The 25301-nt window shown below is 26.8% G+C and overlaps 4 protein-coding genes across 11 annotated transcripts in view; 2 read left to right on the top strand and 2 right to left on the bottom strand.

Annotated features, from left to right (window-relative positions):
• The first annotated feature begins 235 nt into the window (after nt 1-235).
• Nucleotides 236-7173, top strand: GILT1 (Gamma-interferon-inducible lysosomal thiol reductase 1). 3 transcript variants are annotated; one of them, XM_086908047.1, is made up of 8 exons: nt 236-428; nt 1057-1150; nt 1693-1935; nt 2049-2236; nt 4340-4495; nt 5427-5624; nt 6375-6530; nt 6649-7173. In XM_086908047.1, exons 4-8 carry the CDS (start codon nt 2159-2161, stop codon nt 6751-6753), a joined length of 693 nt encoding a protein of 230 aa, XP_086764173.1. In that variant the 5' UTR covers nt 236-428; nt 1057-1150; nt 1693-1935; nt 2049-2158; the 3' UTR covers nt 6754-7173. The 3 variants fall into 3 exon arrangements, with proteins under 3 accessions (XP_086764173.1, XP_086764171.1, XP_086764172.1); XM_086908045.1 differs by lacking the exon at nt 1693-1935 and having other exon boundaries at nt 238-428; XM_086908046.1 differs by lacking the exon at nt 1693-1935 and having other exon boundaries at nt 240-428; nt 2052-2236.
• LOC100867349 (uncharacterized) lies at nt 6649-15141 on the bottom strand. Of its 4 annotated transcripts, none has more exons than XM_086908035.1 (7): nt 14802-15141; nt 13096-14368; nt 12120-13004; nt 11291-11628; nt 10840-11001; nt 9493-9907; nt 6649-7591 (listed from the first exon to the last, which is right to left on the bottom strand). In XM_086908035.1, exons 2-7 carry the CDS (start codon nt 13169-13171, stop codon nt 7482-7484), a joined length of 1986 nt encoding a protein of 661 aa, XP_086764161.1. In that variant the 5' UTR covers nt 13172-14368; nt 14802-15141; the 3' UTR covers nt 6649-7481. The 4 variants fall into 4 exon arrangements, with proteins under 4 accessions (XP_086764161.1, XP_012344714.2, XP_012344708.2 ...); XM_012489260.3 differs by having other exon boundaries at nt 13614-14368; XM_012489254.3 differs by having other exon boundaries at nt 14131-14368.
• A 1849-nt stretch (nt 15142-16990) lies between these two features.
• On the bottom strand, nt 16991-20062 carry LOC100866759 (aladin). Its single transcript, XM_031917956.2, has 7 exons — nt 19961-20062; nt 19717-19852; nt 19156-19546; nt 18965-19082; nt 18427-18896; nt 18036-18360; nt 16991-17946 (listed from the first exon to the last, which is right to left on the bottom strand). Exons 3-7 carry the CDS (start codon nt 19512-19514, stop codon nt 17635-17637), a joined length of 1584 nt encoding a protein of 527 aa, XP_031773816.1. The 5' UTR covers nt 19515-19546; nt 19717-19852; nt 19961-20062; the 3' UTR covers nt 16991-17634.
• Nucleotides 20063-20105: 43 nt separating this feature from the next.
• Nucleotides 20106-25301, top strand: part of LOC100866875 (uncharacterized) — a 56019-nt gene continuing 50823 nt past the window's right edge. For all 3 annotated transcript variants that reach the window (XM_086908032.1, XM_086908031.1, XM_086908030.1), the window contains exon 1: nt 20106-20449. In XM_086908032.1, coding sequence (XP_086764158.1) covers nt 20395-20449 — 55 coding nt within the window. In that variant the 5' untranslated portion in view covers nt 20106-20394. The remainder of the gene's footprint in view (nt 20450-25301) is intronic.

Genomic DNA, 25301 nt, shown 5'->3' with positions numbered 1-25301 from the left:
ATTTTTTTTTAAAAGGATTCTTTTTCTGTATAAATCAGTTTCCTTAACATTTATTAAAAAATTAATTTTCTGCTATATTAATATAATGATAATAATAATTTAAAAAAAATATAATTTATATATATTATAATAACTATATATTATAATTTGTTTTATAAATTTAATTATTTTTTATATGTATTTTGTTTTTTTGTATATATATATATATATATATTTATGTACAATTTTTCGTAGCTAATTTCCATTAATAGTTTAATTTACTGTTTCAATCTAAGTGAAACGCATCGCATCCGTTGATAGGAACGTATATATTTGATAAAAATTAGCGTTCTATTTAAGAAATGATATAATTCTAGATTCAAAGTGGAATGAAAATAAATTCTTCATAAGAAATTATCTACAAAAATTAATTTCAAATAAATTATTAAGTAAGTTGATAAATAATAAATTAAATTTTTACAATAAATTTTAATCAATATAGATTTTACAAAAAATAATCATAATTTTATAAAAAATTTATTCGGTTTTAATATTTTTCAAATATATATTCAGTCAACATTTTCAGAAAAAAAATAATTTTTTTATATTTATCGATTTCAGATAAAGGTTAATCAAGTATTATGTTTTAATAATTCGTTATATTTGACAATTTCTAAAAAAAATTATTAAACGAATTAAAATCAAAACAAATTAAGAATGAAATGAGATTGCATTACAAAGATTACGATGATATATTATTTTATACTTTAAAATATATTACAGATGTATTAAATTTTTAATTTAAACTTTAATTATTTAAATTTTAAATTTTTTAATTTTTATTAATAAAAATTATTATTTACTTTTTATTTTTACTTATTTTTTTTAATTTTAAAATGAATTTTGGATAAGCTTCAATTAATAAAAAAAAAAAAGAAATAAAGAAATTATTATTACATGACATACAAATTTATAATTCGTCAAACTTGTGTGAAACAAATTTTTCAAGATTTCCATCAAGATTATTTTCGTCAATAAAATGTTTTTAGTTATAAATATTACTTTAACTTTTCATAGTGCCCTCGAGACAAAAGAAATTATTCAGAGGAAAGAACAAAGAGAAAAGAGAAATAAGCTATCAATCAAATACAAGTTTTATATAAATATTTTGGTAAGAAATATCGCGATATTTATTTTTGACAGTATGTAATTAATTAATTAATTAAATGATTTTACTATTAATGATTTTATTTTTCTAAAATTAAAATAACTTTTTTAAAGATTACAACAAGATTGATGTTCGTAATTATTATGAGATTTTGTTTTTACAAAAAGTTTTTTAATTTTAGATTTAATTTAGTCTTATAAATTAAACATAAAAGTTTTTTTTAAATAATAAAGTGGCTATTGACATTTTAATTATCAAGCAATTATATGTAAAATTTGTGAATATAATAAATAATTATGTATTTAAATATAATATATTGTTGGTAAGTCATTAAATGATTTAATTCATAATCATTTTTCTTTAATTCATCAAACTAACTTTATTTCATATATCATACTCAAATAATTATTTATATTAATTAATTCTTTTAAATAGAGTAACAAATATATTATGGTATTAAATACTAAATTTTATATATCTATATTTATTTGAGTAATGAAAAATAAATTTAGATTATTTTGAAAAGTAACAATATTTTCTTTCAGAATAGTTTTTATTTTAATTTACTACTGATTGGCATAATACAGAAATTATTTGAAAAACTATTTCAAAAGATATTATTTTAAAATAATCACAAAATTATCAATACATGTAATATTAAATATATATATTATAACGTGAATATCATATCAGATATTAAACATTTTTCAAATATTTTACTTCTAAATAATATTCAAATTGGATATTTATGAACGTCGGTACATTCGAAGGATAAAAGATGGATCGAAGTAAGAATGGTGCAAGTATTCCTCGCAAGGGAATGTTTTAAATGCCATCGAACGTATTATTGATTATTCGTCTCTTTTCCCTTCCATGTCTCTCTTGTTCTTGCTCTTTCTAGCAGCCCCCTTCTACATTTTCGAAGTCTCCCACCTCAATATCGGCCGACATCGCTATAGACAAAGCTAGTTTAAAGGCCGGTGGCCGGTTTGAAAGCGTACCAGAAAGATAATGCGGTGCTACTTGTTTACTTCGAGCTCCTCCATCGCGGCCATACTCCTCGTCGCGTTCCTCGGTTGTGACTTGGTGAGTGAAAATTCTTTTAGTTTCACTTTTAATAGATTATCGTCGAGTATATATCCTTCTTAAAGATTGATTTTAAATGTAGAAATTTTGTGTGTCTATTTAGAATTTACAATTTTTAGTTGAAATTTTGAATACAAGATTTTTATTTATTGAAATTTTAAATTAAAAGAATTTTTTTCTATTGTATTTCTATTATAATTCTAAATAGAAAATTTCCATATATTTCCATATGTCACTTGGAATGTGGAATTTTTTTTTATTTTCATATGTATCATATGTATATCAATTAATTTTTATTATATTCATATATAACTAATTTTTCAATCGAAAATTAAGCATTGCAAATTAAATTCATAATTTTAAAAACATAAATATAAAAAAGGATATGTTTGAATAAAAACAAGAGATTATAATGGACAAAAGTATAGAGTGGAGTTTAACAAATTATTTTTAAATTGCAATTAATTGATTTCTATTTTATATAGATAATTCATTTTTGTATTTTTATTTTTAAAAATATTTTTTTTTATTAACAAGTAATAAAAGTAACAATATTATTACTAATATTCTGTCGTCTACAAGTTGTACCGAACATGAATATTATTTTAACCCTCAAGTGTAGTAGCCGCTAGCCAATTTATGATTTATGATTTATGATTCATGCAGAATATTACAGATTTGCGTCTCGAAATTTAATCCATTTATTTAATCCATAACATTCATTAATAATAATGTATATATAAAATATTTTCTATAATTATTTAATTATTATAATATAAAACTTTATATTATCAATATTTCTTTTATTTATTCGAAAGAAAATAATTAATAGTTTTTTACATTATTTATAAATAAAAATTAATTCTTTCTAATAGTAACTGCATAAATTAAATAACAACTTTCTTCTTTATATCGACTATTTTTTTTCTTTTTAAGAATATTACTTTCTAATGTAAAAAATTCTATATTTGATTTTTCATAATATATTTTTTTAATTTTTCAAGAATTTTTATATTACTTAGAAAAATCAGTTATATTTAACAAAATGTGAATTAGAATATATATAAAAATTTTAATCTAATTTCTTTCGATATGTTAAGATATGTTAGATAAGAAGAATAATTATTTGCAATATTTTGTAATCATATCATTGTTTCAATATTTTTGTCTTTTCTGATAATTTCTTTAACAACAAAATGAAAAAAAATTAATATCCCTAATGATTGATTGATAATTTTAATTTGAAACTCTAATAACTTTCTATTTTTGTACACAGTGGAATGCTAAAAATAAATCCGGTTTTAAAGAAGTTTTATTCTTGAGTACCTGAACCTGTTTATTAGATATTCATGGTGATGTTATTTCTTTGTTTTAAAAATCACAAGAGATTGAAAAATATATTGTCTATCCACACAATTGAAGTACAATTATTATTGATTAATTCATCGTGAACTAAGTTATGAATTTTAAAATATTTATAGAATTTTTTCAAAAAAAAAATCTAATATTTCATAAATTGTAATTATTAAAATTTTGAATATGCAATATTTTGAAGTATATAAAGATTTTACAATATTATAAAATATTGCAATGAATGAAAAGAAGAAAAAACATAAATTAACTCTTTCTAGAAGTAAGAGAAATATAAGAAATTACATATGAAATACATATTTATATAAAAATATATTTAGATTATATAAATTTATCTATTAATTAACTCTTATCTGATAATTTCTATGATTTTTTCATTATTATCACTTTTTCCGAATTTTTCAAAATAATTATTAATTCATATTAATAATATTTATTATTTACTTATTATTATTTACATAATAATATTATTATAATTATAACAATTTCATATTAAAAATAAATTATGAATATTGTTTAAAAATAAAATATATCAAAATTTTATCTTTCAATTATAAATTTTTAACATAAAAATACATAAAGGAATGTAGATCACTAATGAATATAATTTCGTTAAAAATTAATTATATTTTATTATAATTCTAGAAAAAAAGATCATAAACATGATAAACATAATTAGATATTGCACTTTTATTATCATTTCATGATAATTTATTATCTAATTGTATAGGTGGTGCCGGCAATGTAGCAACAAACAGATTAAATGTTGACGTTTATTATGAATCGCTGTGTCCAGATAGCATACGATGGATCAAGCAACAACTATTGCCTCAATACGATATACTAAAGGATTACATCAGCGTTTCTTTCATTCCCTATGGGAAAGCAACGGTGAGTCATGGTTTGCATTAAAACTTCCTCTATCTCATTTTATTATAATATATCGATTTTGAAAACATTTAATACAATTAAGAAAATTTCAATTGAAATTTTATATTATTTATCGCAATCTTTATTATTAATCAATTTTTAACTCTTCTTAAGAATTAAAAATAATTATTAAAGATTATAGATTAAAGATTAATCATAAAAATTTTTTATATCCTGAAGTTATTTTAATTTTTATTTAATTACATTTATAGTATCGATTTATTTTAGTTATATATCAAACAAAAATTTAATTTAACTTCGATTATTAATTAATGATTAATCAATAAATTTAATTGTTTGCAAATTAATAAATATTTTCTTCATTTAATCAATTATGATTTTTGACAATTAATCGATTTTTTTAATTAATCGATCAAATTAAAAGTTTTAATTTATTGATATTTAAAATCGTTATATATTATTTGCAATCTTAATTTAATAAATTTAACTTAATATTGTTATTTACTTTTACGATTGACATTAATACAAAAATGCAGTTTAAAAAGAAATTCAAAAAAGTTATTATCATGTTGTTACACATATACTATTACTTCTTATCACATATTCATTGCATATTCATTACAACTGTGACATAATTAGAAATGATTAAAAAATTAAGATTTTTTAAAAGATAATCATTTTGAATCACATTATATTAAAATATCAAATTAAAAATTCACGATTTGAAATCTTACTTACATGATTATTTCATATAAAAAAAAAAAAAAAAAGAAAAGAATACAAGCAACGATGGTTTCTCTATATCAATAAATCAATAAATATAAATCTTAAGTTATGTTATGTTATATTATGTTTTCCAGCAAGTTTACGAAATTATAAAAATTAATTTATTGTACTGAACACAATATTAAATCTAATTTTAAATATATAGTACTGGCAAGATCCCAACACTCAAAAATGGCACTTTTCGTGTCAACATGGAATAGACGAGTGCAATGGGAATAAGGCCCAGGCATGCGGCATTCATGCGATACAGAACAACGAATCGGCTGATAAAACTCAACAACTTACCGTGAGTTTGATTGGTTGTACAATGACGTCGCAATTCCCACCATCTTCCGTTCTAGAGGTATATATTTATTTATCATTTTCTTCTTAGCAATATGATCGTCGAGATTTTCGATTATTTTCTAATTAGAAGTCATATTTTATGATTCATATATACAAAAATGCACATTTACAAAAAATTCTTATAAAACAAATTTGCATATACTTCCAATAAAAAAACATTAAATAATTGTTAAAATTGAATGAGATCTGATTGAAAAGTTTCGTATATTTCATAAGTACTTAAATTTAAAATTATTAAAATAAAAATATTAGAGTAAAAAATGAGATATAGATATTTATAATTAAAAAATTGTTTTCTTAATTTATTATTAGCCAGAGACATTGAAAATATTAAGAGTTTTGAAAATACCAAATTACTAGTATTGCTATATATAATAGCAAGATAAGAATATTTCTAGATAATACAAACTCGATTTTATCAGCAAAAAAACATTTATAGAGTTAATGTTTTGTCTTTGTGTCACAATTTTTAAGAAATATTGATAGAATAAGTAGAAATATTAAAGTGATAAATGAATTATTCACGTTTCTCAATATTTTTAATAATAATTATTATTTTGCATTATTATTAATTTTTATTATTAATTTTTAATAATATTTAAATTTTTTAAACATTTATATTTATGAAATTTGATATTTTCGATAAAAAAACTTCTTTAAAAAACTATTAAAAATTTAACAAAAATTTTATGTGTTTAAAATAGATGAAATTTTTTTATAAAAATAAATAATCTGATTAAACTTCTAGTGCGCCGAAAAAGAAGGATTAAGCGAACAAACTCAAGCGAACATTAACGAATGCATTAACAGCTCTCTATCCAATGAATTGTTAGTTGAATATGGCAAGAAAACGCAAGAGTTGAAACCCGATCTCTCTTTTGTTCCAACGATCACAATCAATGGAGTGAGTACTCAATATTGCAAGCACGTTTCTTTTGTATGCGCGTTCATTTAATGCTGAATCATTCTTTAATCATTCTTAAATTCATGATTATGTTTAATCAATCCCTCGTCTATTCCAGGTGAATTCAAGGGAGATACAAAGCGCTGCACAAAGTAATTTCTTTAAATTAATTTGCGACTCTTTGGATGGAACGAAACCGTCTCAATGCAATACTTGTAAATAATCATTGCTTAACCCTTTTGCTACTAAAAGATCTTTGTAGCGAGTGGATCACATATTTTTAATACAAACTGCAGCTATAATCCACATGAGGGATTACTATAGTAAGTTAATGACAAATTCAATATGGACAAGAGAATTTTAATTCTTACTCGTGAAAACAAATTTCTTGATTTTTCGCAATGATATTGTATTTTGTATGAAATTACGTATTTTGTTGAACATTTGTGTAATGATTATGACATGTGGAAAAATTATTAATAAAATTGATTAGTGTGGAAAGTTATGTATTGAAAAAATATATATTCATTGTATTAAGAAATTGTAACTGAATAATTATTCAGGAAAAAGTGTCACTATATATGACTCAATATATGAGAAATACAAAAATAAACTATTCATCTTTTGCATAAGCATAAGAAAATTTTCCTATTCTTACATGAAAAATCATGTTAATTTTATTTTTATTAATTAGAATTCAGAAGATAAGAAATCAGATTTCTTTCTAATCCACACGAAACCATACGATCCAAAGGAATATGAAAACTGATAAGAATCAAAATCATATATTTAATCATAATATATACAATCGTCTATGTACAAAAATATATCTATCAAGTAATTGAATCAGCGTATAAAAATCAAGTACAAAAAAAAAAAAATGGAAAAAGTCTTTGGAAATATTGGTATTCACCATGAAGGCATCGAATCTCTTTCCTCTAAACATTTTCCTCAACCATCAATGAAAACCGCGTCATCCAGACTACTTAGCTCAAAAAACTGCTGTTCAATATCTGAACCAAGCTCTTGAAAATCAGGAACTTCATCCTCGACCTGGTATCCTGTAAAAGAAAAAAATAAACATCAATGATTACTAGTACGCTAATTTTATAAAACTAAATCAAAGATTTAAAAGATGTGATTTTTAAATTAATTAAATTTGTCATGAATTGAAAATAAATTTTGAAAAATTTACAAATGGAAAGTGAATCTTTAAAATAATCATGTACAGAATGAGATTAAATATAATATATTGCAAATTATTTAATTAGAAATTTGCATAATACTTGCATAAAAAAAAAGATTACTTTAAATTGAATCAAGATATAAATTATAAAAATTTTGAAAAAGTTATCTTATATGATTTCTTGTATGCAAATATATATAAGTAAAGAGATGAAATTGAAGAAGATAACATAGATAAAATAGAGATAAATAATTGTTTAATTTCTTCATTGTCACGTATAATTTTTGATACAAGGATTTTCGGCCAACAGCTACTTTTATGTATATTGAATCTATCAAGAACAATTTTTTTTCTTCATTTATCCATATAATACTTATATAAAGAATGCTTAAAAGCATTTATTAGATTATTTAAAAGTATTGAAAAGTATTAGTTCTTTCTTTCAAAGAAAAGAGGTAAGTAGATTATCTCTTTCTTCCCATTATTGCTTAGAGACAATTAGAGAGTATTAGAATTATAATAATATTATAAAATATTGAGAATACTTAATATTTTTTAATCAAATTTGAACATATTTCCAATCTGATTTTTAATGAATGATACAAGCAAACTCGACGAAATGAAACTTAGGTATTTCCATTAATTTGGATTCGCGAATACAAAATATTGAAATTGATGTTATCTCTCTAGTTATATTATTTGATAGAAATCGCAGTTTCGAGAGGGCTGGAATTTAAAAGGGTACGCGTGTGTCGCACGTGGCAGCCGCATCGTCTGTTTTGGCGCGTGCGTACGTGCGTGTGCTCCAGGCTAAAAAACTCGAGAATATTATTTTAAGACTCGGTGTGGGGTAAACGCGTAAAGCGTTTGAACCTCCTCTGAGATTAAGCATGGTGGAGCGAAACGCGCACTGTCATCGGCATCGTTACCATTTACCGTGACAGAAAAAGGCAGCACGCGCGGTACCAGTACAATAAAGATTCGTACGGGTCGGCGAACAACGATAGGCCGACTTTTTTGTCGAAATGTTTGCCTCGTGCTGGCTTTACTGCGCGTTCTTCGAATTTTTATCAATGTGTTTTGGATTTGAAATTGAAATTTCCTGTACGAAACATTTTCTTCCTTCATTTGATCATCCTTTGATCATAAAATGTACAAAGGATGATGTTGAAGTCATTCAAATTTTCTGATAAGTATGTTTCTTCGTTTCATTTTCAAAATTTATTTATATGAATTCTTGTATACGTATATATTACGTTATAATACGTTCCATTCATGATCTCAAACACATTTTCCTCTTTTCATTTTTTACTATTTTGTACAATTGATTATTTTTTATTTTATTTATTTTTTTGTATAGTAAATAAGATATGTGTTTTTTTATATAATAACATAAATATTAATATGATACAAGTATTAATCTAAATTTTGTTAAAATTTGATACATTTATAGTCCTAAATTAGAATAGAAAATTAAAAATAATTCTTCTATTTAAGGAAATTAATGAAGTCTGTGGTTTTAGAGATATATTAAATATGTTTAATAATTGCTATATTTTTAGAATTTTTTAATTAATTCATTTCAAGTAATGAATTTATCAAGTCAAGAAAAGGAAAAAATAATAAAAAAATATAAAGCTTCTTAAAAGAAAAGTACGTAAAATACTCTCACTTTTTTTATCAATTTTCTCATTTTCTTTTTTTTTTTTTTTTTTTTAACGAAGAATATGTATGAATGATCTAAATCTTCGTTAATTATAGATTTTTTTTCTTTACCTGTACCATCCACGTGCGATCCACTGACATCATCGATGAGAAAGCGTTTCACAGAATCGATAGGCACATATTCTTGATTGCTGTCAAGGTTCATGGAAATCCTATCGACCTGACACAGATTCGTCTGGAACAGATCCACGTCCTCGTCCGCATAAGATTCCGAAGTCTTATACGTTCGATAATTCGATTCCCCTGTATAACCGATCTGTTGCTGTTGCTGCTTCGAACTCGTAGAAATTGAATCATGCCGTAAGTTACTATTACTAATTATATTACTAGAATTTTTGCTATCTGACGTTAACGAAGGATTAGGCAGTGGAATCGGTGGTTCTGAATGATTCTTCACGTGTTTTCTCAAACTGGACGGATCTGTATACCTTTTTCCACATCCGGTTACTTGACACGCATATGGTTTCTGAAAATTCAAACATTTATAAGTACGTGTTATAAACATTGATTTGTACTTTGCTTAAAATAATGAGGATATATATATATATATATATATATATATATATATATATATATATATATATTTTTTTTTAATCATGAAAATTTTAAAATGAGATTTTGAATATTCCAATATTTAACAAGCAGATTGTTGCTTATATTGTTATATTATATAACAGCAAAATTTTAACATTTTAAAATGACGAGCTTTTTAAACGATTTCAACATATGGTTTATGCTCACTGACCTCTCACGATACAAAATTTCAACATTAGCGATAAGCAGTTTTCTTTAAATTATTTTTTTTTTATGATCAAGTAATATTCCATAATATATTTTATCTAATATCAATTATAAAGAAATATATTTAAATTATACAAAAATCATAGTAAACAAAGTTTTGATTATTTTAAAGAAATGAATAATTTTCATCATACAAATATCAAAGAATTATTATGAAATTCTTATTCTAAATCGTTAAATAAGTAATTGTAATTGAAAATATAATGTTCTTTTACCTATTCATAACAAGTATAACTGAAGATAAATTTCACATTTTGTATGTTTCATGATAAAATATTTCTCAATTGTGATTCTTATGTAACGAAGAAATATTAAATCAAAAATTTCTGATATTTATTCTAAAACATTAATATCAAACATATGCAAGCAATTCAAATCAAAATATGTGATAAATATGTTTCGAAATTATATATATTGCTGATTCAATAAAACATATATTAAATAAGATTCTACATCATATTAATCTCTTTGAATCAATATTATTTGTTTATCTAAATTTTATTAATTATAATTTTCTCTTCTAATATTCGATATCAAAAGTGAAATAGATTTATTAATTTATATATTTACAATTAGATAAAATAATAATAAACTCACCGTGTCATAATGAGTTCTCTGATGTTTCGCACGATCACTACTATTACTAAATGCTTTGGAACAACCACGATGTTGACAAGCATATGGTCTTTCTCCTGTGTGAGATCTTTGGTGAATTTTTAAATTTTCTAATCGTGAAAATGCCTTCTTACACCCAGTGAACTATAAAAATTAAAAAATTAAATTTTGTGTAAAAAATTTCTTATATATAAAAATCTTTTTGTATATTCATTTATGATTTTTCAATTTGACTCCAAAATATTCATCGTGAAAAATCATATTTCATTTTTATCCAATATATGATATATTTACACGTACATTCTATTCTATTAATTAAATTAAATCAAATCTATCTTCAAAATTTATTATTAATAAAAATATTAAATCTTGTCTACCATAGGGAAATACCAAGATATTTAAAAGCTTTAAAAGCTTTAATAAACTTACATACCGGACACTTATTCGGTTTTTCTCCACTATGAACCCTCATATGAATCAACAGCTTGTATCTCGCATTAAAAGGTCGAGCACGAGGACATCCTTGCCACAAACAAGCAAATTCATCTTGCCCACTACCGGAACCCGCGTAAGTCTCCCCTTCTTTATCTTTATCCTTGTCCCTGTCTCTTTGGACTCGTCTCCCATGTCCATGAGAATTCGATGACGAAGATTCTACGTGCCTTCTCTCAATATGACGAACCAACCCTTCTTGTTCGGCAAAGGCGCAACCGCAATCTATCCATCGGCACTGATACGTCGACGTCAAATTTTCATCGGTTGTTGAACTGTCTGAAAACGAAACAACGTGTCATCAGTGTGTAAACAAGCTGTAAATCTCGAGACTCGTTAAGGAAAACTACTTGAAACTACTTGCTATACTTGAGAATGGTAGTCAAGAGGCATTTCTCGACTAGTCTATGTTTATTTGTGGTTATTCTTAAAACAAGTCCTTTCGCAAGTTCCTTTCCCAATGTTACTTCCCAAGTACACCAGGTGCGAGAAAAATGATTTTTCAGATGGTATTGAATTATCTTATAAATAATATAACTTTTTTGATAGCTGCATTTGAAACAATGATCAATGCAAAACAAGTTTTGTGAAAGAGGAATAGAAAGTTTGGATACAGAGATTAAAAGAAATTGTGGAAAATGAATGTTCAATATCATCATTTATAATTATATGATAAACTTGAAAAACAATTTATTGTATTAATTCACAATTAATATAAGTACACCAATGATCAACGAACAATGTGTCAATTGAAAAATCATCAAACTCACCGAAAGATTTGCTTCGTTTCTCCATAGTTTGCGCAGTCTTGGACACTGGCACTCTCCTGTCAGTCAATAATAATCCTTCGTTTCTAGGCAAAACAATTTGATTCCCAAATCCATCATTCAATCCAGTATCATTAACAAAATTCATCGTGGAAACCGAGGCCTGTTGTCCAGAGACCAAGTGTCCAACCGCGTAACAAGATCCATTCAAGTTAGAAAATGGATCTTGAAGTTCTTCCAAATACGTAGACGAGGGTGAAGAAGGAGATTCTACATTGCTACACAAGAGTGACGTAGGATCACCCCTAATTAAACTAAGATCAAATTCATCTGTAATCGCTTGCATGGATCCACTGAGTCCTTGATCCTCGGTTTGATTGTGAAGAATAAGCGGCAAAGACACTGATACGTCATCCTGATACTCCTGATAATCCTGATAACTTTGATATTCTGGATAAACGGTGTTGCAGAAGGTTTTTGAGAAAGAAAATGCAGAACCAACCGAGGGCAGTCTTTGTCCATTGGAACAGTCTGATATTTCATTATGAATGACGTTATTCCACGTTGGTGTAGTGGCCTCGCTACTGGTACTTTCTGGTGACCTGTCTGTAGATGAATACGGCTGACAAGGATATTGGAAAACGGTCGTGAGCTGATCCCAATCTGTATATTCCTTAGGACTGGAATTGTTAGGTAGAATAGGAGATGAAACGTTGTCTGCGTGAGAAGTGATCCAACATGGTTGCTGATTACTTGTGTTTATAGTGGTGATGGGTGCTAAGTGTAAATTGTTGAAGTCTTCTTGTTTGATACTTTTGGAAATTGTTCGTTGCACGTCCTCCTCGCTTCTATTCACGTGATAATCTTCAAGATGCATCTTGGTGCAATCTGTAAGTTCGTGAATGATATTAATGTAGTAAGTTGAAATAATTTTTACCTTATAGAGAAGTTATTTAAATAAATTTGCAAAATTGCGTACAGTAAGTTGGCGAGAAAATTGAATGGAAAGTTACGGAGACGTCAGAAACATGATTCGAGATGTTGCAATTCGTCATGCATGATATGAAGCGATAATAGCTCGAATAATCGGGAACAGCACGTGAGTAAAATAGTATTTAAAGAAATATGATTCTGGAATTCCAGAATCTTGTGCTATATCATTGAATTTATGAATGAAATGTATGTTTACAGATTAATAAAATACATTTTCAATTCATGAAACTTATTAAACAATCGATTTTTTATTGTTTTCTACGTTTTTATTAGAATTAATTTCAATTATTCAATTTCAAGATTTCACTATTAATAATTATAATCACAATTGATGTCACGATATTTATTATATTTGCGTGACATTTTTACTTAATATTGATTCTTTTACAATTGATCATCAATATCGACAAAATCCATCGATGCAAATGATCAACTGACTGATAAAAAGCACCATATTACATCAACATCGATATCCACCTAACTGATTCTTCACTGTCCACTTACAAAATCCAAGTTTTAAACTGCCCAAATAAACTCCACAAGCACCGAGTCGCAGAAAATCTCTTCTCTTCGACAGATTCTCAATAACTCTTTCAATATAGTGATAAGCTTATCACTTATCAAGGTCCACGCGTCACGTGTACTTGCGCGATCAAGATCGCGGAGAAGGAAGAACGAACTGGATGTAGGGTGGCCGAATAAATGATTAGACACGTTGCTCAGAATTAAACTGATCCTGGATATGCATATAACTCGACTGCATACATTCGTTCCCGCGTCTTCTCGACGACTATCAGCTAAGACAAGACATCGTAATGTTCTTCCAGCAAACGATACAGCAGAAGATCCCCTCTACCCCTGCTTGAACAGTAAGGGAAGAAGCTTTCGAGAAGGGTACGCGCCGCCCACTCGCGTGGCTGTGCTTCGTTCCCCTTGAGATACACGGAACAGAAAAGAAGAGGAGGAGGAGAAGAAGGAGGAGAAGATCCTCCGACACTTGTGTGCATCTCTGTGCACTTGCCTCAGCCTCATCGGTTTCAGGGTGGCGCGAAACATCTGCATGCGCGTCTGTCGTCTCTCTTTTTCCTCGCTGCCCGTTCGAATTCGTCTTCTATGGGAGTTTTTTTTACTCATTCCTAGATTCTTGGAACGATTATGTCCGATGAATTGTCTTCAGGGCTGATGAACTGCTTCAATATTACGTCATTTGTTGTTTAACGTTCTTGCCTTTTGATGCTCCACAGGGATCCATTTGATCTCTAAAAAAGATCGAATGGTATTGGCTTGTGGAAGAAGAAAGATCGAATGTATTTATTTAAGGATAATGATTTGGAAGATCTTGAATGAATTAGACTGGTGATGCATGATGTACGCCATTGTTGAAGATAAAAAACTTGATGGATTGATTGCGATTTGAAAATAAAAAAAAAATTGCGATTTAATGAAAGAAATTCAATAGAGAAAATTGATAAGATTCACAATTTTTAACTTCAATTGCAAAGTTGTAAAAAAGTAATTTAAGTTAATAATTAAAAAATTTTTAAATGTTCTAATAATTCCAATTTAAAATGAATTAACCAATTAATATAGATACACAAATTTTGATTTTTCATAATCGAATATCTTTCAAAGTAAATATAATTTTAAAATTTGTTTCTAATCGATTATTAATGTTAAAAAACATTCGTTCACCATTGATTGATTCTGTTGCATGTCTATCTATTGTATGAAAATCTATTAAGAAATATTCCAAATCGAGGTACAACAGAACTCAGGCAAGAGACAAGGAAAATAGCAGAGAAGGGGGTGCTTAGGTCGATCTTTCGTCGCTCGAACCCCGAGAATCGGGTGCAAGGCAAAAAACGTAAAACCAGCTGCCGCACACGCGTCACTTATTAACAACAGCTTTGCGCGCACATATGAGGATAAGTCGTTCACTCCTTCCTTCTATTACAGTCTACTATTATTTTATCGATTTCTTTGTTTCCCTCTTCCTCAATTGTATCATCAACTTTTATGCAAATATATGTTTGATTGAGAACATATATATAATTCATTGTTTTGAACATATTAGGATATTTTAAGATTCTTGGTATAAAGTGGTATTCTTGCTTTAAGGATGCTGATTATACCTATGAGGCTTGGAGATTGGAGTTCACATTTCTGAAATCAATTAGGTAATTTTAAATTGTTATTATATTGTACAGAAGTAAAGAAGAATTTGAAAAGTATATATTAAATATTATTAATAAATTAAATGCTCAATTTAAAAATGGTTTTAAATATATTTTATTAGTAATATTTAAATATAAAATTAGAAAAAATAATATATATAATATATACAAATAAATTTATAAAAATACAAATTTATAAAAATAGGGATAAATAAGAAATGTCTATTTTTAATAATTTTACAATATATAATATATTGGTAATTAGGATTATAATACTAATTACTTTTTTCTGATGCCAATTAATCTTAAGTATCAAAAATTGATTTATGACATTCCTTATTTTTTTCCCCTCATTTTTCATATTATTTTTATTTTATTTATTATTAGGTTTAATATCACTCAATTTTCTTTTTCTATCATACTATTCTAAGAACAATATATAAAAAAATTCTTATAATTGACATAGCTGAAAAGATCAAAAATATTCAAATAATTATTTAATAACAATTATTACCTTTATATTATCCTTAAATCATTGACAAATATTAACGTAAACAACCAAAAAATCAATTTATTCAATTAATTGTAATTTTCACCTTAATAGTTCACTTATCAAATATACCAAGTTTCATTTATGCATAACTTCATAAGCGTTATTGTTATCACCAATGTCATCTATAATAATAATTCAAGATAAACTATTAGAACAATATTTTGGATAACAAGAATAAAAAGCAAAGAAGAATAAAAAGGAAAGAGAGATTATTTGCAATTCATCAATGTTGTCCAGTTCAAAACGCATTGTTATGATTCCAAAGCAGTTCTCGCGACATCCTCGAGAGTTGGGTGCTCTCGGTTTCTTCCAAACGGACATACACACAGAAACACGTCCGTTCATCCTCCCACTCACCCCTGTATATATACGCGTATACATCTTGACTGTGCATTCACGCATACATATACACACATGCGTTCACAGTTGCATCTTATGGTCGAGTTATACGTCATATTACGGGTAGATAAGTGATAGAGTGGCACATGTGGCCTGCCAGCCCTCTATGCTTACATTATACATACTATGCCCGCTCTCGACCACGCTTTTTTGTCCAGGCACCTGTCAACTCTGTTCGTACCATAGTCACCGCATGTGTACGACTGCCATTAAAATAAATATACTGGAAAAAGGATTTCGATCGTACACCCCATACGGATGCAATAACAGAGAGAGAATGAAGAAGGGAGAGAAAAAAAAAGGTGTTTTAACGAATTTTTAATCGGTGGGGATTCAAAGCGGTTAATCCCCTCTTCTAGATCCTCTATGTGGATAAACTCGAATTTTTAAAACCAGTTTATTTATAATATTGATAATTGATTAGGCACGTCACTTACGGCAAATTACTTTTTATAATTAGAAATGAAATTGGAAATGATTTTGATTTAAAATTCAATTATTTATCTAAAAATCTTAAAATTTAATTTTTTAATATTCAATTTTTAAGTTAGATAAATCTATCTTAATCTTTTATGACTCTTAAGAAGATTTTTTTTATAGTGCTCAAATTTATTTCTAAAATAAATCATTAATTAGTATAGTAAAAAGACGAAACAATAACGAATTGCAAAGTATTAAATATATGGTACTAAATATTGTTTGGACATTTCTCAATGATCTTGACTGCCTGATCAATTTTAAATGAAACGCAATAATTATATTAAAAATATTAAGTATATTTTTTCGATGTATCATATAATATTTCATAAATCATAAATAAAGTGACAGAGCAAATTGATAAACTGGATTTGAGAAATATATATTTAGGATGACAAGGTTTCTAAAATGATGGAACAGTAGCGGTTAATTTGTGTTTGGAGTTGGTAGTGGTAAAAGTGGATGGAAAGCGTATTGGAAATAGTGCGGGACTCATCACATACGTACATACGTGTCGATGTTCAGCATTCGGTCAAGCGATATAAAAATAGAAAGACGTGCGCTCTGCATGTGACTTTGTATAATTAGGTACCCGAACCCGAGAATCATCGTGTTGTATATCCCATACGTTAGGAAGCTAACACATTAGAGTTTAACACAGGTCTAAACGATGTTTTTTTCTTTTAGACATGCTGACGAATCGATTATGAAATATTATATAATTTCTGTCGAAATGTTATGTGGCAGTTGAGAACGTCATATCGTATACAAATGAACCATTTTCTTATTTTTTTTATAAACAATGTAATAAAAAAAATTAAACTTTTATATTAAACCCTATTAACAAATAAAAAATTTGAAAAAAATTTAATAATTAAATAATTAAAATTTTTTTTATAGTTTTGTTTAACAAGAAACGTTATCAATAACTAACGGTTAAATTGAAATTGTACATGTCGTGCCTCATCGAAAATGAATGTGATAAAGGTGTAGTACATATATTTACAGTACGAACACTTTCCTTCTCAATTATTGGAAAATGTTGAATACGACCACTATTCCATGCAATTGTTAAACAAACTATATTGTCTGATTCAGTTTTATATTTCTGATAGAAGTTCATACAATTTGGAACTTCTCCCGGATATCCTTTAATAAGACAACTTGGTTTAATCTCAATCAGACGTGATAGATGTCCTAATTTTGTTTTAACTAATGCAATATATGGACTATCCTAAATAATTAAAAAAATCTATTATTAAAATTATTTAAGATAAAGCTTTCAATTAAGTTAAATTAGATTCAATAAAATAAAAAATATACCTGGAAAAGAATAGCAAGATATTTTCCTGTAGGATCCCATTCCATTGCAGTTATCCTTCCACCAACAGTAACACAATCATCATCCAGTGAAAAATTAACTTTCGTTAAATCTATCAGAGGTACTGCCATTTTTGCATCGTCGAAAGAAGGTTTTTTGACGTCAAAAATATTTTCTTGCAAAGGTAGAGAAAATATTGTACCAGGGTCTTCATTTGATGCAAATAATAAAGTTAAATTTGGACCAAAACATGCAACTGCAACACGATCATTAGGCACTGTCCATTTATCTGCATGCCACGATGTTGTTGCTCCCGTATTCCATACTCTACATATAATCATCAATATATAAAATAAAATTTATATAAAAATACAAATATTGAAAGTATTATACCTAAATATATTTTTACATGTAGCAGAAAATAATCTAAAACCGCAAGATGACCAATGTACAAAACATAATCCATCGCCACCAATTCGTTTTAGCGGAACACCTTCTTTTTTAGAAGTATCCCAGATAAACATACGTGTATCCACAGGAGAACAAGATACTAATAGATCACCCTGTGGATGCCATGCAACACTTGTTACAGGAGCATGATTTCTTTGTTTTAATAACACTGCTTGACTAAGAAAATTACTGGCTGCTCCTAATTCTATCGTCCAAACCAAAACTCCTACATGACATGCCACAGCCAATTCTTTGCCAGCAAGTGGCCTCCAACTTATACAGCAAACAGATTTTTGAGCACTATGTTTTAAAATTGGTACCATTGATATTCCTTGAGAAAAAATACGTATGCGGTCATCTCTTGTGACTACTGCCAGCCGTGTACAATGTGGATGCCAAGAAAGACATCTAATCTAAAGATTATCATAAAAACTTTAATATATATTATAAAAAAATCAAATCATTTATATCAATAGCTTACAAGAGATGTTTCCCAATCCCTTGTATGAACGATATCAGCAATTGATCCAGATCCAGAAGTTGGCAAAATTTCTTTTTGATATATTCCTTTATCCATTATATCCAACATCCATTTAAGTCTAAATTTTAAATTAAGAAACATTTTAAATAAAAATGAAATAAAAAATTTTAAATATTAATTGTTATTGGTACCTTGTAGCTATCCAATGTAAAATTGGTGTCACTTCCTGTGGTTCTGCAGACGCAGCTAAACAGACAGCTTCAACAAATCCTTTTTCTCTGCATATGCTAGCAAGTTTTTTAAAAATACTATCATGAACTGGCAAAAATAAATCATCGGCACAAATAGTATGTGCCGTTTCACGTGTTGCAAGAATATCAGGAGTAATAGAAATTTCGGGATATTCTCGCACATATTTAAAAAAGGGTTGCAATTCATCTGTTAGGTTTTCATATTCACAATAATGTAAAACATCTTCTATAAGTGCGACAGTAGCCAATTCATCGGAGGAAGGAACATCAAATTCATGTAATGATAATATTTTCATCATGATTATTCGTTTTATGAATAAATTTGCTTAACCTATAAAAATAAAAAAAAATGAAGAAATATATTTATTTTTTTATATATTTAAATAAGAAATAATAAATTTATAAAATAATTTTCTCGAAAATATTAAATACAATTATTAGAATGAATAAATAATAATTTAATAAAAATTTTTAAAAATATTTTATAGAAAAAGGTTATACCTTAATATAATGTCTGAAGCCGGATAAAATGGCGGGTAAAAGCTTACTCTGGTTACTATGGTAACATCCAATCATGACACAGAATTATTAAACTATTGCGCATGTGACAAGTGGCTCCTATTCAAAAAGTTTTAGCCTTAAAGTTTAAACTTTTAATTAGTTTTACTGCCGAAAATTTATATGACATTCAATATCTATACACTCTTGTATTATAATTTAGTTTAGAAATATCATGTGTATATACTTTTTATGAAAAAATCTTTTGAAATCGTAGAAATATGTTTAGAAATTGAACGTGTAGCGCGATATATCGAGTATGACACAAGAAGAGGTGGGGGATCAGTGCGAGAAAGGTGGGGACAAACAGGGAGGGGTGAGGTGGGGACAGCAGTATGCGGTCGCTATTCGTGCGGCGCGGATTACGTATTAGAGTTGTCTTCTGCTACGGGCAGGCCTCGTTTGTTGGTTCGTTTCGTTCCAAAGCTTTTTTCTTAAAAAAACTTGTAACGCGGGATACACTGGTCGGTGGACAGTTCATAAAATGCTACCGCGAAGGTAGTGGCAAGATCAATCATGATCAACATGGTTTTGGTGGAGCTGTCGTTCTAGAAGGTTGGCCGAGATCGCTGGGGAGACGAGAGACAGAAGGGAGGAGGACCAGCTCGGTCTTCGCAAGAAATGGGCAAGAAGGGTTCTAAGCGAAAAACACGATGGAGAACTCTCAGCATTGGCAGTGAGTGTTTCTTATCGATAAAATTTATTGGGAAACACACGAATGTCGTGTATGTCTAACGTTGTGCATGCTTTCGAAACCTTCGAATGTATCTCGTGGTCGCATGCTCTCAGTCTAGTCATTGATCTATTTACCGGAAATAAATGTTGCTAATCACAACTCGTTTTTAGACATTTATCGTAGAACATTCCATTTGTGAATTGTTATTCTATCATCTACGTAGTATCGAATGTATACATTCTGACCATTATCTGTAATCGTGATTCTTGCATAATCTCGAGGTCATCTTTCGAAATTATAAAATAATTATCAGAAAACATTTTTCTTTATCATGATGTATCGTGGTCCCGCTGTCTTTTTTGTTCGACAACAAAAAAAAAAATGCGTTCCCGTTATGATAAACAAGGGCACGGGACAATTGTCGCGTAGTCAAACGAGGTTACAAATAGTCCATTTTATTCGGTGACAGTGCGCGATATTACCAGCGAATTTTGCCATTCTGTCCGGGACCGTTTCCCAGCCAGTCATCGATCCGTGCATCCTCCATGACTTTCCTTCTTCGTAGAAATGTGTCTAGCTAAAGCAAGTGTTCTACACGCAAGTTTACGGTACGTTACGCGATGCTGTTTTCTCGTGTTAAAGCCTGTTTTTCTCGATTGTCGAAGGTGTATCTTCGTCGTCGATAACCCGTTTTAATACGCTGCTTCCATCTATACCCAACTGTGTAATATATTCAGTGTAAACTCTAGTGCAAAAACTATATACTATAAGTATTGCCATCGGTGTACCGCGTGTTCTTTTATAACCTTTGTTTTGAATTATTTTTCATAGGAAACTTTCGTGTTTGTCATTGCAATGTTTCAAATCTTAAAGTGAAATACGTCTTATTAAATCTTTGAAAGATTTAACCTGTGAGAGTTATATTCTAAATTTTGAGACACTAAAAGTTCACTTGATAAATGATGTCCCGAAAAAACTAAAGAAATTACAAACAATGTAAAGAAACGCTTTATTATGAACGCTTTGAGAAATCAGATTGATTAATAAATTATATCGATAAACCATTTCAATCGCATGTCACCGAATAAGAAACGGGATATAAAGATGGTGGTATCCGCTATTGTGAGTATATACATAGAATTTTATTAAAAGATATAAAAGAATTGTATTTTTTATTTCTTTTTTATACAAATCAATATTTTTTTATAATTAATAAATACAATGATCTACATATTGAGAAGAAAAAATAAAAAAATAATCTGTTATTGTTGGAATTCATTTTTATGTATTGAAACACGTGTCTTTAATTAATTTTTTCGTAAATTGTATATTATTCTTGGTTTGGCAATCTTAGCTTAATAACACTGGTTTATTTTCTTAATAATATAGTTTATATTAAAATGTATTTATTTTGATGTTTGGTTTCATCCACAGTCGAGTGGTAAAAATATGTAAGCATGCTAGGTTAGAATGATAATAAACTCTTGGCAATAATCGAAAATATTTTTTTTTAATATTTTTTTATAGATTTTATATTTATTACTTATTAATTTTCTTTATTTTTTGAATTATATCTTGCTTGTACATCATGTTTCATTTATCAATCCAGTTCATGTTATCTTCGTCCGATAAGGTTATGAGGGTTTATACTTGACTGTTAGATATTTCTGTATACTATTAGGTAAGATATTTTCTTCTATACTATATTTTTTACATTTTATTTTGCAAGAAAAAATTTTTTCCAAGAAAAAATTACATTATTTTTATTTTTATTTTATTATTTTGCTTTATATTGATGACGTTCCTAAAGTAATTTCTTTTTGCGATTTTCAAATTATATCATAGATTATATACCTATGATAGATTATACATATACATTCATTATAATTTTTATCATATGTATATATAAATTTTATAATATTCTTTTTAAATTTCTATGTTTATGCTTTTGATATTATCATTTATCTTTTTATTTCATATTTAATATTATAAATAGATAATTCATAATCATTAATATAAAAGAATTCAGATTAGGTAATCGATGTTTACGAAAATATAAATGTAGGTGGAGCATAGTTCGCAATCTAGATCGCATGTCAAATTTATGCAGTCATCTAATATTTACGTAGTTTCTTAAATGTGATCTTGAAAATGTGACTATATGTAATGAGTGTTTCCCGCGATTTCAATATGGTGCATTAGTTTAGTAAAAAATTTCCGTATATTTTTGTGTGTTTTTTGTGAATAAAAAGAAGCAAATTGAATAGTTTTTTCTGTATTTTCGTTAACCGATAATTTATTTTCGAAATTGCGTAATAGATTTTTTGTGTGTCTAACTAGAAAAAAGGTAGGAATTTGTACGAAATTTGTACAAAAAGGAATTTTCATACGTTAAATATATTAATAATTTTTATTTTATTTTATTTAAGATTTTAATTATGCTTTATTTGTGTTGATTAGAATATTATCAATTGTTCTTTTCGTGATTATTAAACTGATGCATAATTTTACGTACAAGTTTAAAATATTTGGCGCATGCGCATTTTATCGTTATAAAAAGACGTTGAAGAATACGTGAAATGATTTAGAAATTAATATTGATTTTTTTATTCGTGTTTTTCTTTTATAACTCTATAAAATATATTTGATTGATCATAAGAAAATTGAATTAGAAGTGTCTGAAAAGAATTCTGTTTCATTTTTCTTAAAGGTTAAGGTATAAGGTTAAGGTAGAAAATATTTTTTTCGAAAGTTGTCGATTGCATCATTTCGTAATTTATACGATGTTTCGATATTTATTTAGTTCATGAATAATTCAACATTGGATATGAAAGGAAATTATGTATTATTTTTGATCATTAATTATTGATTAAATAAAAAATAAATAATTTATAAATTATATATTTATAATATGATTTTATCTACTATTAGTTTAGAAGTAACCTACAAAATTTATTGAAATTCATTATTACATTATTTTAAATATTTTTTGTCGTTTATAATATATATTACATAATAAATTTTATTAATATCTAACTGATTCAAAAGAATATTATAGAATATATATTAGAATTAGTACTATAACATTGACTTATTATTAACATACTATGTTTATACAAAATGTAATATGTATATATATATATATATACACACATATATAGTACCTATTTGTAATATATATATGTGTATATATATATTACAATGTGTATATATATATATATAATGTGTATATATATATACACACACACATATAGTACCTATTTGTAATATATATATGTGTGTATATATATATATATACACACACATATAGTACCTATTTGTAATATATATGTATATATCTACATAATACTTGGGAAAAAAAAAAGAGTATATAATACTCATTTTGTAATAAAATTCTTTTCTAATAAATTAATGCTGATATTTTTTTATATTTATATTACAATAAGTAGATAATCAAAATACAAATATTTCATAAAATATTTTAAATTTTATAATAAATCATATTGTTTTCTTCAAAAAGCAAAATATTGTGAATTGTAATTGCAATAGAAATTAACTTTTTCAGACTTATTTTTATAACAAAATATAAAGAAATGAAAAATAGTGAAAAAAATATTATAATATTTTGAAAAATTTAAATATATTAAAAATTATTTTAATATATAGTATTTTTTTTTTATATTTTATTATTATTTTTTTTATCGATTAAAAAATAACTTGTATAATTGCAATTAAAATATAATTTCACTTTAGAAAAATTGAAAAATTATTTATTTTTTTCATAAATTGATTGAATCACTTGTTTTATTTATTTATTTTTCTTTTATTATTTTTTTCTTTTAAGATTTTCTCAATTCATCTCAATTGTATGAATCATTCCTTATAGCCTATACTTATAGCATATGCTATGTATCGAATTTAAGTACTTTTCATACTTATACTTAAAACTTGTGCGCATATTGCGATTTTTTTCTCCTGTTTCCTCGGATAAACGAATGATTTTGTAGGAAATCGATATCTTTCTTCTAATAGAATTATTAAATCAGATACAAAATTCTTTAATTGATATAATATTCTGTATAATCTTAATACATTTATTTTAAATTTCAAGGTAATCGATTGAGTATAATTTTTAATAGAGAAATATATACTCTATTATAAAAAATAGAGTTTTAATAGAAAATAAAGTTCGAAATTTCAAATGCGATTATTGTTTTATTAGCGCTATTCATTTAAAGATTTTTTTTTTTTTATTTTCAAATTATTCTCAATATAAGAATTCTAAGGGAAATTTCATATTAAAAGAAAACTACATATCTTTACAATTCGCCAAAATCATAATTTCACCAATTTTCATACATATTCCAAAAGAATGTGTCTTTTAATTTTTAATTCGTATATTTTGATTTTATTTTTTTTAATTTATGTCTCTTATGTCATCAAGAATCTCATTTCTCTTGATTCGATATTTTACTCGCCATTTAGTCTCGATTTCAATTAATTTATATGGGCGCGGTTAGATTAATTGTACAATTATCTTGAAAGAAAGAAATAACGAAATAATTCATGTATAAATAGAATAAATATATAAAACAAATTTTTTTTCATAACTAAAAAGATAAATAAAATTTATAAATACCGTGGAAAATGTATTGTATTTTTTCTGTTCTCTAATCGTGTTCTTAAATGGATTTTTTATTCATTTCCGATGGGGCGAGTCTCGACCGTTTCGTATCCCCATTCCAAAATTGTGTACTAGCCAAGAATCCGTAACCCTTGACATTCACTTTTTTACTCTACGATACATTCTTTGGGGGAGGGAGAGAGGGGGGGGAGCGGGTCAAAGATCCAC

This window comes from Apis florea, unplaced genomic scaffold (genome assembly GCF_048593485.1).
Source record: "Apis florea isolate Af1SG1 unplaced genomic scaffold, ASM4859348v1 contig_3036_pilon, whole genome shotgun sequence".
Taxonomy (NCBI): domain Eukaryota; kingdom Metazoa; phylum Arthropoda; class Insecta; order Hymenoptera; family Apidae; genus Apis; species Apis florea.
The sequence above is the reverse complement of the archived record's forward strand: the minus strand, read 5'-3'. Positions and strand labels throughout refer to the sequence as shown.